Here is a 21229-nt window from a genome sequence, read left to right on the forward strand (position 1 = left end):
TAGTGCGGCTTATAGTCAGGTGCGGCTTATAGTCCGGAAATTGCGGTACTTTTTAAAACGCCGCCGTGTACACGGACGTAGGGAGAAGTACAGAGCGCCAATGAACCTTAAAGGCACTTCCTTTGCGTGCCGGCCCAGTCACATAATATCTGCGGCTTTTCACATACACAAGTGAATGCAATGCGTACTTGGTCAACATTCATACAGGTCACACTGAGGGTGACCCGTATAAACAACTTTAACACTGTTACAAATATGCGCCACACTGTGAACCCACACCAAACAAGAATGACAAACACATTTCGGGAGAACATTCGCACCGTAACACAACATAAACACAACAGAACAAATACCCAGAACCCCTTGCGGCACTAAGTCTTCCGGGACGCTACAATATACACCCCCTCGTTACCCCCTACCCCCCCACTTCAACCCCGCCCCCCCCAACCCCGCCCACCTCAACCTCCTCATGCTCTCTCAGGGAGAGCATGTCCCAAATTCCAAGCTGCTGTTTTGAGGCATGTTAAAACAAATAAAGCACTTTGTGACTTCAATAATAAATATGGCAGTGCCATGTTGGCATTTTTTTCCATAACTTGAGTTGATTTATTTTGGAAAACCTTGTTACATTGTTTAATGAATCCAGCGGGGCATCACAACAAAATTAGGCATAATAATGTGTTAGTTCCACGACTGTATGTATCGGCATCGGTTGATATCGGAATCGGTAATTAAGAGCTGGACAATATTGGAATATCGGATATCGGCAAAAAAGTCATTATCGGACATCTTTAGCGGTAAGCATTAACTGCCCTTATGAATAAGGATGTAATGATTACCAGTTGTAATGGTGAACCGTGATAAAATTCCAGACGGTTAGTGTTACCGTTTCAAATTAGAATGATCATAAAACCGTGATTGATTGACCTCACTTTGAAAACCTCACGGCGATATCGCTAATCGCTAGCTAGCATAAATGCCAACATGAATACAATGCGCTAATGTCTTTCTTTACAAAAAACACCCATTTTGCCTTTAATATTAAACACCCTAAAACCGTTAAAAATTAAAACGGAAGAAGATAAACCTGTTTAAAAACTAATAATAATTGTCTTTTTTGTTGTTGTTGTTTTCTTGCGCTTCTGTGTCTCATTTGCAAGTATACAGTATAGGGATGGTTACCGAATCCAGTTCTTTTTTGGCAACGTCAAATCCCGCCAGGTTTCATGAAATAGTCACGAAAAAAAACAACAGTGCAATGTTACGGTACCGGTGTTGCGTGTGACTTGGCCATCACTCCAGCAGCACTGAGAGTGGACTTAGCCAAACTACCTCTAAGTATTGTTACAATTTTCGTTGGGACGGCATGGCTCGGTTGGTAGCGCTTCAGTGCCAGCAACCTGAGGGCTCCTGGTTTGATCCCCGGCTTCCGCCATCCTAGTTTGTTGTGTCCTTGAGCAAGACACTTCACCCTCGCTCCTTATTGGTCGTGGTTTGGGCCTTCCATGGCACCTCCCGCCTTCAGTGTGTGAATGTGTGTATGAATGGGTGAATGTGGAAATAGTGTCAAAGCGTTTTGAGTACCTTGAAGGTAAAAAAAACGCTATACAAGTATAACCCATTCACCATATACCAGGGGTGTCCAAAGTAAGGCCCGGGGGCCATTAGCGGCCCGCAGCTAATTGTTTACCGGCCCGCCACACATTCTGGAAATGCTATTGCAAAAATAAAAAAAACATTAAAAAAAAGTGGAATGAGGTGAAATCTAACTAGAAAAAGTTGCAATGTTGACACAAAGCTGCCATGCAGGCTGTTTTTTTCTTTTGTCTATCTTTATTTTTCTTTTTTTGCCCTTGCTCAAAAAAAAATTAAATAATCAATGTTATAATGAATTATTGACCTATTCAAGGCTACAATTATTTCAAATATTTCACTTTAAAATGTTTTATGTGGAAAATATTGCACAAAATATTGTGTGGTTGCCATACAAAAACATCAACATTTTCTTTGACAAAAGAGCATAAAACAAACAAAATAATAGTTCAAACGTAAAATCGACAGATATATCTGAAGTTGATCTCGTAATTTAAGTGTTGAAAGTAAAAAAAACAACATAAAAATGTATCACTTTATGAGTGGGGCACCTTTTGGATCCCAAATATATTTAATGGGATTTTATTTATCTTTTCACTGTGATTACTCAAAAATAATAATGAATTAAAATCAATGGTGTCCTGCATTATTTATCTTTTTAAGGCTCTAGGTACTTCACATCAAACATTGCTTTCTGAATGTTTTGGGCAGTGGGGGAAATACTGCATATTTCAGTTTTATTATAAAAAACTAAGTTGTCTTTGACAGAAAAGGCATAAAACCTTTTTGTTTTTTTTTAACTTTATACCAACCTCAAGTTGATATACTGTAGAGATTTACTGTAAGCGTTAAATAAAAATAAATAAATAATAATTTGACTTGTTTTTAACATTTTAATGACTTAGACCCCGGGAGCCCTAAAGGTAAAAAAAAAATAAAAAAAATCCATATATTTTGTAATGGTTTGAAAATGAAAAATATCAAAATGGCCCCCGCATGCTTTAATTTTTCCGTGTTTGGCCCTCATTGGAAAAACTTTGGACACCCCTGCCATATACCATCAAAGAAATTGACTCAAAAAACACTCCAAATAAAGTAAGGCTCCACTTTCGCTTGATGCTAATATTCATTGGCTTTGCTGTTGACATGCTACTGATTAGCATTAGCGATTTTACATGGCGATTTCAACACCTCCAAATTTGTAATGAAAATTACAACTAAGATGCACGTCACAATTTGGTGGGTAATAAGTACAATACTTGCAGTATTAACACTTTTTAAGGGTGCAACAAAAGTCTAAATTTAGCAAGGACTGAACTGACCAGTCAGCACACCATAAACTATGCACTACTGCCATCTAACGTCACTACTGCCATCTAACGTCTTGGACCTGCAACTGTAATTGAGACTAAATGTTATGAAAAAAAACTAAATGTCATGATCTGTGGTCTGGATTATGTTTTTGTTATTTTCTGTTAGTTTTAAGACTCCATTAGTTCCTGTTTTTGTACATCCTTGTTTGTTTTAGTTTACATGGCGAATGATTAGTTTCACCTGCCTCTGGTGTTCGGGACACGCATCTGCTCTAAATCAAGAGACCAGTATTTAAGCCTGTCTTCGCCTGTCAGTCGGCCTGGCGTCATTGCTTGTTTCATGCTTAGTTCATGCTGCTCGTTTTCATGTCTGATTTCAAGTTTATGCTAAGTGTTTGCGTCATGCCTTGCCAAGTAAGTTTTGTTTGTTCATGCCACAGTTAGTGAGTTTTTGCCCTGTCCATAGTTTATGCCAAGTGTTAGCTTTTGTTTCCTGCGCTGAGTTGTGCCTCCGCCTTGTGCACCTTTTTGTTTGTACCTATTTGAGAGTCAAGATTAAATCATGTTCCTACCTTCAAGTCCTGTCCGGAATAGTCCGTTTGCGTCCTAGGAGAACAAACCTCGCAGTAAGCTGCGAAAACCCCCCTGTTATGACACAAAACAAGATACAACAACTGGAGAGTACTTATAATCAGCTCATTTTCAAATGTTGCAATAAAAAAGTTTTATTCTCAAAAACTATTAATATTTATTAATACACACAAAAGTACTGAAAATTGGTACCGATTCCCAGGTACCAGGCATTGGTACCGTATCAGTTCAAATGCGAACAGTATCCATCCCTAGTCGAAGGTGTGTTGCCGTAGTCGAGAAATATTCTTTGCTATTAAGCTTAATGTGCCAGTCTTGTGTGTTGTTATGTCCTACAACGTGTTAATACTGTAAGTATTGTACTTATTACACATTAGCTACTTGATTGTAACGTGCATTTCAGTTGCAGTTTGATTACTAGATTTGGAGGTGTTAAACACTGTAAAATCGCTAATGCTAATTAATAGCGTGTATACGGGATATTAGCATTGAGCTAGCACATTTGTTGTAATGCATTTTTTGTATGTCGGAATGTCACAGAAGCTATTTTGTATCTTATGTAAGTTACGTCAACATACAATGTTTTTGTATGTTCTTTTTTACAGTGTTTTGAAGTAAAGGCTCTTAAAAGACTCTCAAACAAGGACTCTGTCTGCTCAGCTAGCAAGAAGAGACGTTAGCGGGATCAGGACAGACTGCTTTTATACGAGTTCTTATTTTGGAGATTTTAAATGCAAGCCATCACAATCTGACTTTTTTCGCTCATATTGGACTATAACCCGATTTTAATATTGGATTGGGGCAACCCGATTTTAAAAACGCACACTGGATGCTATATGTAAATGATATAGGTTATATAAATGATATATTTGGCGGCAGAATACGGAGGAGGGCAGGTGGGTGGAATGCGGCTTCCTCCGTCTAAGTCACTACTGTTGTGTCCACCTTTCCTCCAGAGTCCTTTTTTGTTAGTCAACGCCAGGGCAAATGTAGCCTAGCACCACCAGTGTGAATCAAAAATGGTCGCTGTTGTTATGTTAAAAGGTACTATGCAAATCCAATCCAATATTAGTTATTGAAAGTATATGTATGATAGTATATATCTGTATCATGAATCAATTTAAGTGGACCCCGATTTAAACAAGTTGAAAAACTTATTCGGGTGTTACCATTTAGTGGTCAATTGTACGGAATATGTACTTCACTGTGCAATCTACTAATAAAAGTTTCAATCAATCAATCAATCAAAAGCCTCATAAGGTAATACCAATGTTTCTGATACAGCCCTAATTTGAAACCATGGCATATATTTCCTTCTGTAAGCTTATTGAACTCCAATTTGTACAAGACGCTAAGAGACGCTATGCTAATGGGGTGTACTTGTGTATTTTGGCGACACACGTGGATCCTGATAGAATCTGCTAGAAGCTTCATTCATCTTCATGTCGTTCCTTTGGAGCGTGTCCTTCTTAGAGGCCGCTGTTCTGTTATATCACTTTGTACGTGTAATCAAATCTGTCCCATTGCTACAACTCAGCGAGACATGACCAATAGCCTAACATTGTCTCCCTGGCTCGGCACATGAAATTGGATCTTCCAAACAAAGAAACACTTCTTCTTTCCTCAGTGAAGTTGTTAATCTGCTAAACAGAACCAGTACAAATCAGAACATGTCCCTTCTTTTGTATGGAAATATCCACAGCCATTTTCTGGCTTTTTGGGGTAGAAAACGTGATTGGAATCAGACGTATGGAACCTTAACTCTTCACTTATCGTGTACTGTGCTTGGACGGTCTCCTGAAGAACCACTTCCTGTCCTGTTTATCGAATGCGATGCTTCAGTTGATGACGGGGGCTGGAAAAAAGGTGTCGTCTCTGGCAGATTCTCCAGATCCCTATCATTAATGCTACACACTGCTGCCAAGATGCTGCTGCTACACGGGTAAACAAGCAGGTTTTTCCCTCTTGAACCTTATGACAGTGAACAGGTGGATCTGGAGAATCTTAGTTGACTCTCTAACTCCCAGGTGTCAAACTCAAGGCCTGGGGCCCAGATCTGGCCTGCAAAAAATGATTTGATCTTTTCTCAGTAAATGTATTTGTTCTTTCCATTTTGACATAGATAATACATGCAATTACTGTATTTTTCGGACTATAAGTCACAGTTTTTTTCATAGTTTGGTGCGACTTATACTCAGGAGCGACTTATGTGGGAAATTATTAACACATTACCGTAAAATATCAAATAATAGTATTTAGCTCATTCACGTAAGAGACTAGACGTATAAGATTTCATGGGATTTAGCGATTAGGAGTGACAGATTGTTTGGTAAACGTATAGCATGTTCTATATGTTATAGTTATTTGAATGACTCGTACCATAATATGTTACGTTAACATACCAGGCACGTTCTCAGTTGGTTATTTATGCGTCATATAACGTACACTTATTCAGCCTGTTGTCCACTATTCTTTATTTATTTTAAATTGCCTTTCAAATGTCTATTCTTGGTGTTGGGTTTTATCAAATAAACTTCCCCAAAAAATGCGACTTATACTCCAGTGCGACTTATATGTTTTTTTCCTTCTTTATTATGCATTTTCGGCAGGTGCGACTTATACTCCGGTGCGACTTATACTCCGAAAAATACAGTACATATCTTTTAAACTTTAATATTATCTAATTATTCAAATATTATACTATCATACACTACCGTTCAAAAGTTTGGGGTCACCCAAACAATTTTGTGGAACAGCCTTCATTTCTAAGAACAAGAATAGACTGTCGAGTTTCAGATGAAAGTTCTCTTTTTCTGGCCATTTTGACTGTTTAATTGACCCCACAAATGTGATGCTCCAGAAACTCAATCTGCTCAAAGGAAGGTCAGTTTTGTAGCTTCTGTAACGAGCTAAACTGTTTTCAGATGTGTGAACATGATTGCACAAGGGTTTTCTAATCATCAATTAGCCTTCTGAGCCAATGAGCAAACACATTGTACCATTAGAACACTGGAGTGATAGTTGCTGGAAATGGGCCTCTATACACCTATGTAGATATTGCACCAAAAACCAGACATTTGCAGGTAGAATAGTCATTTACCACATTAGCAATGTATAGAGTGTATTTCTTTAAAGTTAAGACTAGTTTAAAGTTATCTTCATTGAAAAGTACAGTGCTTTTCCTTCAAAAATAAGGACATTTCAATGTGACCCCAAACTTTTGAACGGTAGTGTATATTTAAAACTTTTTTTAGTAAAATAAAAATTGCACCGTACTTAGAGTGTTTTAAGCCGAACCTACCAAATTTTTGAAGAAATAAATATTTTTACATATATTAGCCGCACCGGACCATAAGCCGCAAATACATACGGGTACGAAATATTTTAACGTACCTTAATTGTTTCCAGTAAAACGGCTGTTCAAACAAAACCGAAGTCCTCGTCATTGACCCACTATCAGCGGAAGCTAACTCTCCAATCAGCTAAACAGACTCATTAACTCCACAGTGACATTTTGGTGAATTCACGAAACTGAAACAATGCAAAAAGAATGCCATTGTAAGTTAATAATACTAACACAGACACCTGTAAAAGTGTTAGCAGATTCGCTAATGCTAACAACACTAGCTTGATTACATTTCGATAGCACGTACAAATATGCATTAAAACATTCCTACAGACATCACACATGAGGCCGTTTAGTAAATATGAATTGTTTTAGTTCTATTGTAAAACTTACAAACGTTGCCTGGAGTGATGAATGAAGAATCATTTCAAGCAGAAACGCTATGGACGAATAGTAGACGAAATGTAATATGCTTCCGGTTCAAGGGAGGAAACAGGAAGTACATTTGAAAAGTTCTTGAAAAAGCGAAAAGTTTGTATTGTGAAGCAAACTTCTCCGCAAGAAACAATGTAACTATGACTAATGGGTTCCAGCCTCGACAAAAGTCCACATTTTAGTGAAGATTTGTACACCGGAGACAATATGAAGTTCTATACAGTTCAAACAAACAATAAGCAAGGGGGTGATGGATCAACTTTGTCTTTATTAAGACGCCAAAATAACAACAACGACAAGCTGCTGTCCTGTATGCGCCACTCTGCCAGCACGCGTGCACACACAGAACTCCCTTTGGTGCCCTCACGAATGATCAGAAATGACAAAAATCCATATTAATCGGCAGTCCGATATTATCGGCCGATAAATGCTTTAAAATGTAATATTGGAAATTATCGGTATCGGTTTCAAAAAGTTAAATTTATGACTTTTTAAAACGCCTACACGGACGTAGGGAGAAGTACAGAGCCCAATACACCTTAAAGGCACTGCCTTTGCGTGCCGGCCCAGTCACATAATATCTACGGCTTTTCACATACACAAGTGAATGCAAGGCATACTTGGTCAACAGCCATACAGGTCACACTGAGGGTGGCCGTATAAACAACTTTAACCCTGTTGCAAATATGCGCCACAATGTGAACCCACACCAAACAAGAATGACCAACACATTTCGGGAGAACATCCGCACCGTAACACAACATAAACACAACAGAACAAATACCCAGAACCCCTTGCAGCACTAACTCTTCCGGGACGCTACAATATATACCCCCCTCCCCCACCTCAACCCCGCCCACTTCAACCTCCTCATGCTCTCTCAGGGAGAGCATGTCCCAAATTCCAAGCTGCTGTTTTGAGGCATGTTAAAAAAAAAAAAAGCACTTTGTGACTTCAATAATAAATATGGCAGTGCCATGTTGGCATTTTTTTTTCCATAACTTGAGTTGATTTATTTTGGAAAACCTTGTTACACTGTTTAATGCAGGGGTGTCCAAAATGCGGCCCGGGGGCCATTTGCGGCCCGCAGCTAATTGCTTACCGGCCCGCCACACATTCTGGAAATGCTATTGCAAAAATGTTTTAAAAACATTTTAAAAAGTGGAATGCGGTTGACACAAAGCTGCCATGCAGAATATTTTTTTTCTTTTGTCTTTCTTCATTTTTCTTTTTTTGCCATTGCTCAAAAAAAAAAAAGACCAAAAAAATCAATGTTATAATGAATTATTTTCAATTCTCCAATTACTTCAAAAAATTCACTTTAAAATGTTTTGTGTGGAAAAAATATTGCATATGTTGTGTGGTTGCCATATAAAAACATCAACGTTTTCTTTGACAAAAGAGCATAAAACAAACAAAATAATAGTTCAAACGTAAAATCGACAGATATATCTGAAGTTGATCTCGTAACTTAAGTGTTGAAAGTAAAAAAAAAAAACTTATTAAAATGTATCACTTTAAGAGTGGGGCACCTTTTGGATCCCAAAGATATTTAGTGGGATTTTATTTATCTTTACACTGTGATTACTCAAAAATAATAATTAATTAAAATCAATGGTGTCCTGCATCATTGATCTTTTATGGCTCCAATTATTAAATACTGCATATTTCAGTTTTAATATAAAAAACAAAGTTGTCTTTGACAAAAAAGGCATAAAACCTTTTTTTTTTTTTTTTTTTTACTTCATATCAACCTGAAGTTGATATGGAGATTTACTGTAAGTGTTAAGTAAAATAAAAAACAATAATTTGACTTATTTTTAACATTTTAATGACTGAGACCCTTTATGGTCCCCGGGAGCCCTAAAGGTAAAAAAAAAAAAAAAAAAACATATATTTTGTTATGGTTTGAAAATGAAAAATATGAAAATGGCCCCCGCATGCTTTAATTTTTCCATGTGCGGCCCTCAGTGGAAAAAGTTTGGACCCCCCTGGTTTTATGCATCCAGCGGGGCATCACAACAAAATTAGGGATAATAATGTGTTAATTCCACTACTGTATATATCGTATCGGTTGATATCGGAATCGGTAATTAAGAGTTGGACAATATCGAAATATCGGATATCGGCAAAAAAAACATTATCGGACATCTCTACTATTATCTATAAGATAATGCTATTTGGTAACAGTAGAAGAGAAAGTCAAACACAAATATAAATAGATGGAGTAGAAATTGAAAGAGTAAATGAAACTACATTTCTAGGTATAATGATTGATGATAAATTGAACTGGAAGTCTCATGTAAAAAATATACAACATAAAGTAGCGAGAAACACATCAATAATGAATAAAGCAAAACATGTTCTAGACAAAAAATCACTTCATATTCTCTACTGCTGTTACCATATCTGAGTTACTGTGTAGAAATATGGGGAAATAACTACAAAAGTACACTTCATTCACTAACAGTGTTACAAAAAAGATCAGTCAGAATAATACATAATGTTGGATATAGAGAACATACAAACCCTTTATTTATTGAATCAAAAATACTGAAATTCCACGACATAGTGAATTAGCAAACAGCTAAAATTATGCACAGAGAAAACTATAACCTGCTACCCAAGAATATACAACAATTCTTCTCAAAAAAAGAGGAGAAATATAATCTTAGAGAAAAACGTAATTTAAAACATTTGTATGCACGTACAACACTTAAGACCTTCAGTATATCAGTATGTGGAATTAAATTATGGAATGGATTAAGCAAAGCAATCAAACAATGTACTAATATGATCCACTTCAAGAAACTCTTCAAACTTAAAGTGTTTACAAAGTACAAAGAAGAAGAACCATGACAAACATTCTCAATTTATTTCATCCATCCATTCATTCATTCTTAAAGTAATCTTACTTATCTCATCATATCAAATATGACTTACTTCACCAATTATTATTATTAAATTATTACTATTATTTATTTATTTATTTTTATTGTGATTACTTATAGAGTTTATTGTGAATAAGTTGTGAACAGGAAGTGAACAAAAAGTTTTGGCAACTGTTATGTAAAGAAAAGGGGTAGAAACTGGAAAGAGAAAAGAGAAAGAGAAACTGGAAATTGTGATGTATCATGTTGTATGCGTGCATGTTCGAAATAAACTCAAACTCAAACTCAAACTCAAACTACTAATAATGCTGACTCAGCAGTTTGTTTCTTAACGCTGTCACAACATTGCTTCTGTTGCTGCTGTAAGTTTTGCAGCACGTTGTTTTTTTTCCCAAATACTCAATCTATCATTTAGACAAGCGCGTGCTCCCAAGCTAATACCGTAGCTGTAAACGTTAGCTGTTTACCTTTGTCGTCAGGTGGGTCGCTCTGTGTGTGCGTTTTGGATGAGCGCTAGCAGTGACAGCGCAAGACGAAAACATAAGAGACATCACCCAAAGGCATGCAAGGCGGCTTTAGGGATTACTTTTTCCATTGCCGCTTGTCTTCACGCGAGGCTATCTGGCCAAGCTTCATTAGTGATGAGAAATAGTCGATGGATAGCTTGCACATCACTCATCTTCACGGGTTTGTGTGTGGTCCTGAGTTTGAACACGTACAGTACAATATACAGTACAATATATATATATGTGACTGTGTAAATGAGCTTGATACGGGCGTATTCTGTTGGTTAACGGCGGCCCTTGAGGAGCCTCTCCCTCAGGCAGGAACTCTGCCGCGCTCCTGTTTGCGTGCCAGTGAGGAGGCGCTGCACGGCGTCTGAGGCTAAATTTAGCCGCGCCGTTTTCAGACAGCATGATGTCATCGCCGAGCCCGCGCGCCGCCTAACAATGGCGTGTCTCTTTCAAATAACCTGAGTGATTTGAGCCAATATCAGAGAGGAATGTTGGCGTCCCCCCCCCCCTCCCAACTTCCTGCCACCGACAGCTCGAGTGTGTTTTGCTTTTCACACTCAGGCAGAGAGTGCTGCAAAAGAAGACACCGAGACAGCGCTCGTCACCTCTTTAACCTCACTAAAACATATGTACAGTCGGGATTAGAGATGTCCGATAATGGCTTTTTTGCAGATATTCCGATATTGTCCAACTCTTAATTACCGATTCCGATATCAACCGATACCGATACATACAGTCGTGGAATGAACACATTATTATGCCTAATTTTGTTGTGATGCCCCGCTGGATGCATTAAACAATGTGGACCCCGACTTAAACAAGTTGAAAAACTTATTCGGGTGTTACCATTTAGTGGTCAAGTGTATGGAATATGTATTGTACTGTGCAATTTTCAATCAATCAATCAAAAACAAGGTTTTCCAAAATAAGAGAACAACTTCAACTCCAGTTATGGAAAAAAGTGCCAACATGGCACTGCCATATTTATTATTGAAGTCACAAAGTGCATTATTTTTTTTAACATGCCTCAAAACAGCTTGGAATTTGGGACATGCTCTCCCTGAGATAATCCTGATACCCATTACAACTATGGGAAATAATATACTTTGACTTTCACAAAGTGCATTATTTTTTAATTTTTTTTAAACATGCCAAGCTACAAAAACAATGAAGGCACACAGCTTCAGTCCAGAGTATACTAGGGCAGTGGTTCTCAAATGGGGGTACGCGTACCCCTGGGGGTACTTGAAGGTATGCCAAGGGGTGCGTGAGATTTTTTAAAAATATTCTAAAAATAGCAACAATTCAAAAATCCTTTATAAATATATTTATTGAATAATACTTCATTACCATAAACCCAGAGTTTCCCCCATGCCATGATGGTTTGACCCTCACTAAAATGTCTGTCAAAAAGAACTATGGAAAGAAATGCAACAATGCAATATTCTACGGAGCCCCTAAAGGGACATGGGAATTTATTTTTTTTTAGACATGTATCTCGTGCGTGGCCACGAGAAACTTTTTATAAAAAATAAAAATAAAAAATAAAAATATATAATTTTTTTTATTTTGTGTGAGAACCACTGCCCTAGTACACTCTGGATTGAAGCTGTGTGCCTTCATTGTTTTTGTAGCTGTTGTTTTGAGGCATGTTTAAAAAAAATAAAAAATAATGCACTTTGTGAAAGTCAAAGTATATTATTTCCCATAGTTGTAATGGGTATCAGGATTATCTCAGGGAGAGCATGTCCCAAATTCCAAGCTGTTTTGAGGCATGTTAAAAAAAATAATGCACTTAAAAAAAAAAAAAAAAAAAATTATATATATTTTCTAATTTAAAAAAAAAAATTTTTATAAAAAGTTTCTCGTGGCCACGAGATACTTTCTCGTGGCCACGAGAAACTTTCTCGTGCGCACGAGAAACTTAAAAATAAAGTTTTAAATAATATCAAACACATAGCGTTACAATAACCAGGAAGATAAAGTGTTTGTCTCACACCTACTAATCAAGCATTCACATTTTGCCACAACACACATGGGGGAAAGTCCTAATTGGAAATACAGCCAAATTAACTCCTAAACTGCCATTTTAACACACACCTCAAACCATGAGCACGCATCCAATGCTTTCTCGTGGCCACGAGAAAGTTTCTCGTGCGCACGAGAAACTTTTTATAAAAAAAAATAAATTAAAAAAAATATATATATTTTTTATTTTTATTTTTATTTTTTATAAAAAGTTTCTCGTGGCCACGAGATACTTTCTCGTGCGCACGAGATACATGTCTAAAAAAAAAAAAATTCCCATGTCCCTTTAGGGGCTCCGTAATATTCAATGTTGACAGCTAGATTTTTTGTGGACGTGTTCCATAAATATTGATGTTAAAGATTTATTTTTTTGTGAAGAAATGTTTAGAATTAAGTTCATGAATCCAGGTGGATCTCTATTACAATCCCCAAAGAGGGCACTTTTAAGTTGATGATTACTTCTATGTGTAGAAATCTTTTTTTTTATAATTGAATCACTTGTTTATTTTTCAACAAGTTTTTAGTTATTTTTATATCTTTTTTTCCAAATAGTTCAAGAAAGACCACTAAAAATGAGCAATATTTTGCACTGTTATACAATTTAATAAATCAGAAACTGATGACATAGTGCTGTATTTTACTTCTTTATCTCTTTTTTTCAACCAAAAATGCTTTGCTCTGATTAGGGGGCACTTGAATTTAAAAAATGTTCGCAGAGGGTACATCACTGAAAAAAGGTTGAGAACCACTGTACTAGAGCATACTTGCCAACCTTGAAACCTCCGAATTCGGGAGATGGGGGTGTGGGGGGGTTTGGTGGTAGCAGGGGGTGTATATTGTAGCGTCCAGGAAGAGTTAGTGCTGCAAAGGGTTCTGGGTATTTGTTCTGTTGTGTTTATGTTGTGTTACGGTGCGGATGTTCTCCCGAAATGTGTTTGTCATTCTTGTTTGGTGTGGGTTCACAGTGTGGCGCATATTTGTAACAGTGTTAAAGTTGTTCATACGACACCCTCAGTGTGACCTGTATGGCTGTTGACCAAGTATATTGCATTCACTTGTGTGTGTGAAAAGCCGTAGATATTATGTGACTGGGCCGGCACACAAAGGCAGTGCCTTTAAGGTTTATTGGCGCTCTGTACTTCTCCCTACGTCCGTGTACACAGCGGCATTTTAAAAAGTCATACATTTTACTTTTTGAAACCGATACCGATAACTTTGAAACCGATACCGATAATTTCCCATATTACATTTTAAAGCATTTATCGGCCGATATCGGCCAATAAATGCTTTAACATCTCTAGCTGTGGTCAAAAGTTTACATACACTTGTAAAGAACATACCTGTGACCAACAAGTATGTGCTCCAATCACTCTATCACAAAAAAATAAGACTTGTATAAACTATTGGAAACTCAAGACAGCCATGGCCAAACAGCTCAATTTGTGTTTCATCTGACCACATAACTTTCCTCCAGAAGGTCTTATCTTTGTCCATGTGTTGTCAGATGAAACAAAAATTGAGCTGTTTGGCCACAATACCCAGCAATATGTTTGGAGGACCGTTTTTGTCGGATTTCACTTGTGATCAAAAATGGAATCATTCAATGATCTTTAAAATGTGTAATGTCAGTATCAGCATTGATATGACCTATACTTCCCCTGTAACCACTCACATTTGTAGAATCGCCCAAAAACTAATGTAATATATCAAACGACAGAAGAAAAAGTTATTATTATATTTTAACAGAAGTGCAGATAGAACCATGTTATGACAGAAAGTAAACAGATATTAGCAATAAATTAACAAGTACATAGATAATAGTTTTGACAAGATAATACAACCAGAACTAATGCAATATGTTACCATATTTGCCAACAGCTAAATTAGGAGACTTTGTAACCCATTTTAAAATGATTCTATTATAATTTATACCGCATTTTCCGGAATATAAGGTGCACTTAAAATCTTTTTTTTATCCTCAAAACTCAACAGTGCGCCTTATAACGCCTAATGTACGATATAATTCTGGTTTTGCTTACCGACCTAGAAGCAATTTTCTTTGGTACATGGCCTAATGATAAGTGTGACCAGTAGATGGCAGTCAGACATAAGAGATACACGTAGACCGCACTATGAAGGCAATATGACTCAAGTAAACAACACCAACATTTATAATGTTCCCTTGAAAATATAGAACATTACACACGGCGCTCAAAAATCTGTCAAAATGGGGCGGCATGGCGTAGTGGGTAGAGCGGCCGTGCCAGAAACCTGAGGGTTGCAGGTTCGCTCCCCACCTCCTACCATCCAAAATCGCTGCCATTGTGTCCTTGGGCAGGACACTTCACCCTTGCCCCCGGTGCCGCTCGCACCGGAGAATGAATGATGAATGAATGAGTTGTAAAAATGAATGATGGGTTCTCACTTCTCTGTGAAGCGCTGTGAGTGTCTAGAAAAGCGCTATATAAATCTAATCCATTATTATTATTATTATTAAAATGTTTTAGAACGACTTTGGTAAGCTATGAAGCCGCAGATATGGTGTGTGCATAGTGTATAACATATTATCTGGCATCTTGTTTCGCAATATTATGCAAAAGCAACTTTTCTTACCTTCTGGTACCTACTGATCTATATTTGGGATCTGCATAAATCCTGAAAAATTTATTGCCAGCATATCATAGGGGGATGTTTGTTGATTTTTACTTCATTTATTTGATCAAAACGTGCTAACAGTTTTATCTAAAGTACTGACTGTTGGTGTATTTTCAAGTGAAATTTACCAGCGAGCATACCAATTGGAGTCTCCTCCCTCATCTGATTTGCATTCAGTTAACCCACTTACTTCTGGCCTGCAGAGGAAGTAAATAATGCAACTTCCCGTGAACCATGTGACTCCCTGAGTATTCCAACATTTTCAAAATGGTTTAATATTTCATGGTAACGGGACTGAGTGCAGACCCAGGGACAACACTGAAATGTGACTTTGAACTAATTTTTTTTCAAAGTAAATAAACTTAAAGTATAATTGGGATAAAAGACTAACACTAAACGTTCAAAAGTATAACATTATACAGGTATTTTTGTACAAGTTTTCAAAGCCAAACATTACTTATATGGAGTAACAGGAGTGAGTCTTCAGCAAAGAAATAGCACATGCATGAAATGTAACCACATGACATTCATGGTAATAGCATGTCGATGCTGATGCAGCTAAAACATTTGAAAAATAAACATCAAAAAGGATTACAGTAACAGGACTGTGCTTACATATCATCAAATATACAGACAAATAAGTTAAAAGTCTTACTTTTGGCCTAGAGAGGATGTTAATGATGCAACTTTGTTAAACAAGTGTCTTCTGGTTGCCTGCAGACGTCTTTAAACATGGATTCTTTAAAAAATTAAAAAAAATAGATACATACTTATGCAGGTTAACTTATTTTTACTATAACAATCTACAAGGTTAATATAAAAAATAATTGATTTAGATTTTTGAAAACTATGACTTGATTTAGAATTGGGATGGATAAGAATCACAATTTGGATGTGAATCGATTTTTTTGGCCTGGAGAGGATGTTAATGATGCAACTTTGTTAAACAAGTGTCTTCTGGTTGCCTGCAGACGTCTTTAAACATTGATTCTTTTAAAAAAAAAAAGAATAATAAAAAAATAGATACATACTTACACAGGTTAACTTATTTTTACTATAACAATCTACAAGGTTAATATAAAAAAATAATTGATTTAGATTTTTGAAAACTATGACTTGATTTAGAATTGGGATGGGTAAGAATCGCAATTTGGATGTGAATCGATTTTTTTGGCCTGGAGAGGATGTTAATGATGCAACTTTCTGTGAACCATGTGACTCGCAGAATATTCCAACATTTTCAAAAAGGTTTGTTTCCGGGAAACAGGACTGAGTGAAAACCCAGTGACACCACTAAAGTATAATTTCAGCACTGGAAAAAAAATGTCCCTCTGAAATAAAGTAGAAAAAAAAAAAGATATTTTTGCTTGTAATGAGCAAAAAAATCTGCCAATGGATCAAGTCAAAATTGTCTTGGTAAGATTTATTGACATAAGACATTATATTTCAGCTTTAAAACTTAAAAGGGATCTTGAAATTAGCAATTATTACGTATTACTTCACAATACTAGTAAGTATACCTTTGTGTCTTACAGCAAACTTGTGATGCTCAAAAGCAATATTTTACCCCCCCAGAAGATATATTGCCTAAAAACAAGTAATTATAACTTGTATTAATTTTGTTTAGCTTTTTTGACTAGAAATGACAAAAATACATACTTGGTGAGATTGTGAGTTTTTCCCAGTGTAATATAAATAAATGTAACTCTTCTACAGGGTTTAAATTCAAGGTTCAAAGAGTGTATTGTCATTTGCACAATAGAAACATGTTTCATCTGTACAATTAACTCGTTTCTTTTTTTTTCCACACTAGTGCCGAATATATTAAAGAAAGAAGATAATAATATATATATATATATAAAAAAGAAACATTTAAGATAAGTCTAAAAAATAAGAAAATAAAAATAGTATGTAAACATTAAGAAGGTGACAATGTGCATATTGTGTAAAAGTGTACGGAAAAAAATTATGATATATGTATGTATGTATATATGTATGTATGTATATATATACAGTCATGGTCAAAACGTCCAATAATTTCTACAAATCTTATTTTTTTGTGATAAAGTGATTGGAGCACATACTTATTTGTCACAAAAAACATTCATGAAGTTTTTGTTTCATCTGACATCACATGGACAAAGATAAGACCTTCTGGAGGAAAGTTCTGTGGTCAGATGAAACAAAAATTAAGCTGTTTGGCCACAATACCCAGCAATATGTTTGGAGGAGAAAAGGTGAGGCCTTTAATCCCAGGAACACCATGCATGGTGGTGGTAGTAATATGCTCTGGGCCTGTTTTGCTGCCAATGGAACTGGTGCTTTACAGAGAGTGAATGGGACAATGAAAAATGAGGATTACCTCCAAATTCTTCAGGACAACCTAAAATAATCAGCCCGGAGGTTGGGTCTTGGGCGCAGTTTGGTGTTCCAACAGGACAATGACCCCAAACACACGTCGAAAGTGGTAAAGGAATGGCTAAATCAGGCTAGAATTAAGGTTTTAGAATGGCCTTCCCAAAGTCCTGACTTAAACGTGTGGACAATGCTGAAGAAACAAGTCCATGTCAGAAAACCAACACATTTACCTGAACTGCATCAATTTTGTCAAGAGGAGTGGTCAAACATTCAACCAGAAGTTTGTGGATGGCTACCAAAAGCGCCTTATTGCAGTGAAACTTGCCAAGGGACATGTAACCAAATATTAACATTGCTGTATGTATACTTTTGACCCAGCACATTTGCTCACATTTTCCAGTAGACCCATAATAAATTCATAAAAGAACCAAACTTCATGAATATTTTTTGTGACCAACAAGTATGTGCTCCAATCACTCTATCACAAAAAAATAAGAGTTGTAGAAATGATTGGAAACTCAAGACAGCCATGACATTATGTTCTTTACAAGTGTATGTAAACTTTTGCCCATGACTGTATGTATACATATATGTATACATATATACTGTGTATATATATATATATATATATATATATATATATATATATATATATATATATATATATATATATATATATATATATATATATATATATATATATATATATATATATATATATATACATATATATATATATATATATATATATTAGGGATGTCCGATAATATCGGCCTGCCGATATTATCGGCCGATATATGCGCTAAAATGTAATATCGGAAGTTATCGGTATCAGGTTTTTATTTTTATTTTTTTTATTTTATTTTTTTTAAATTAAATCAACATAAAAAACACAAGATACACTTACAATTAGTGCACCAACCCAAAAAACCTCCCTCCCCCATTTACACTCATTCACACAAAAGGGTTGTTTCTTTCTGTTATTAATATTCTGGTTCCTACATTATATATCAATATATATCAATACAGTCTGCAAGGGATACAGTCCGTAAGCACACATGACTGTGCGTGCTGCTGGTCCACTAATAGTACTAACCTTTAACAGTTAATTTTACTAATTTTCATTCATTACTAGTTTCTATGTAACTGTTTTTATATTGTTGTACTTTCTTTTTTATTCAAGAAAATGTTTTTAATTTATTTATCTTATTTTACACATTTTTTAAAAAAGTACTTTATCTTCACCATACCTGGTTGTCCAAATTAGGCATAATAACGTGTTAATTCCACGACTGCATATATCGGTTGATATCGGTATCGGTTGATATCGGTATCAGTAATTAAAGAGTTGGACAATATCGGAATATCGGATATCGGCAAAAAGCCATTATCGGACATCCCTAATATATATATATATATATATATATATATATATATATATATATATATATATATATGTATATATATATATATATATATATATATATATATATATATATATATATATATATATATATATATATATATATATATATATATATATATATATATATATATATATATATATATAAATAAATAAATAAATAAAGCTAGTATTTAAGAAAATGTAAATGTGCAGAGAAGAATATGCGGTTACACTTTAGTGTGGGGAACATATTCACCATTAATTAGTTTCTTATTAACAGGTTAGGGTTGAGGTTGGGCTTAGGGTTGGGGTTAGGGTTGGGGTTAAGGTTAGAGGGTTAGGGTTAAGACTAACTAAGACTCTTAGTTAATGGCTTACTGGTTGTATAATAAGCCCATGCAGAATAAGGCATTATTAAGTACTTAATACAGCATTAATAAGTACTTAATAATGACTAATTAAGAGCCAATGTGTGTCCAGGGTGTACCCCGCCTTCCGCCCGAATGCAGCTGAGATAGGCACCAGCATCCCCGCGACCCCGAACGGGACAAGCGGTCATTAATGGATGGATGGATGTTACTAATTTGCATGTTAATAAGCAACTAATTAATGGTCAATATGTTCCCCATACTAAAGTGTTACCGAATATGCATATTCTGTAATATATATAATATTTATACGTGTGTATATATATGTATATAAAATGCATTTTGTGTAAATGTGTATGATGATACATTATTATATTTCATGGTAAAAATGCAATTTTTATGGTAGTTAATGTAGTTTAAATTCATCTTTTGAACAGTATTTCGAGTTAATTTTAACACGCATTTTTGCATGTTATTTCCTGGGGGATGCAAATGGCACCGACTGGTTGGACCTGGTCCAGCGAGGGGCGTGGTGCTGATGCTGCTCATTCAGCATGCTGATGGGTGTGTCCTCTCCGCCCTTCAACATGTGCTCCGCTCATACTAACGTCTTAATCAGCTCCTCCCCACCCCACCTCATAAAAAATGTGCCATTGATTATTTCAAACACACACGCCGTCCCTTCCGCCGATGTCAGCCATTGTTCTTGCGGCGGGTGTGAGGATGTGGCCTGCTGCAGTGTGAGGTTCTCTGCATCGGCTCCCTCCCTCCCCGCCTCATCCTCGCTCTCATCGCTCTCTCTTCCGCCCCCCCCTCACCCCTCCCCGTGCAGACCAGGCAGCATGCTGGGCTCTTTGTGCATGCGCAGGGCGCACGGAGGAAGCTGCAAGGTGACTGAGGCGATGGAGAGGCAGCGAGGGCTCACACAAAGTGATGATGATCCATATCTCATCTCTCATCCGTCTCCCCCTCTTCCCTCCTAGACCGAGGTGGACCGCCTGCCCCGCCTGCAGCGCCTCTTTCTCAGCTGCAACAACATCACCAGGTAAGATCTTCCACAACCTTAACCCCTCCCTCCTAGGGACACTTTCACATCCCTTTCCTCTCCTGGTGTTAATAACCTGCAGGGACGCAGATGAATGCATATTAAAAAAAATACCCCGGAGGTGTGACATTCCCTAAAAAGTTGCAGACAGATTTATAGGTTGAGTGAGTTCATGCGCTAGCAAAGAAGCTTGTTTTTGTGCAGACATCAGTCGTCTTCCACACGCCCTCCCCAGCAGCTTCGGTCTTGATCTGTGAGCCAAGCACAAACAATCAAGACGTCCTGACGCTAACTTGTTAAAGCAGCGTAGCTAGCCTCGCTAGCCTGAGGGGGAAAGAGGAAGGCGGGAGGGTGGCCTTCTTGAACTACTTTCATACCATTAGGTTCACCTGGTTTGAAACTGCATCCAATTCTGATTCTTTGCATTGAAATATATTGTTCATTCACCTTTAGGGCTTATAAGAAATCACTTGCACTTTGTTGCTAGGTAGAAATCTCTCCTTTCTATTATTTAATCGTCCTGTCATTTTCAACTATTTTTAAAAAGCCTATAAGTACACTGCAAAAAGTCAGTGTTCAAAAACAACAACAAAAAAAACTAAAATGAGGGGTATTTTATTTGAACTAAGCAAAATTATCTGCCAATAGAACAAGAAAATTTGGCTTGTCAAGACTTTCCGAAACAA

At 36.5% G+C, this 21229-nt stretch overlaps 1 protein-coding gene across 1 annotated transcript in view; it reads left to right on the plus strand.

Moving 5' to 3' along the window:
* Positions 1-21229, plus strand: part of LOC133631213 (leucine-rich repeat-containing protein 49) — a 94679-nt gene that overhangs the window by 22365 nt on the left and 51085 nt on the right. Inside the window, exon 9 of the mRNA XM_062023375.1 lies at positions 20482-20543. Coding sequence (XP_061879359.1) covers positions 20482-20543 — 62 coding nt within the window. The remainder of the gene's footprint in view (positions 1-20481; positions 20544-21229) is intronic.

The sequence above is a fragment of the Entelurus aequoreus genome, linkage group LG02, assembly GCF_033978785.1.
Source record: "Entelurus aequoreus isolate RoL-2023_Sb linkage group LG02, RoL_Eaeq_v1.1, whole genome shotgun sequence".
Lineage (NCBI taxonomy): Eukaryota > Metazoa > Chordata > Actinopteri > Syngnathiformes > Syngnathidae > Entelurus > Entelurus aequoreus.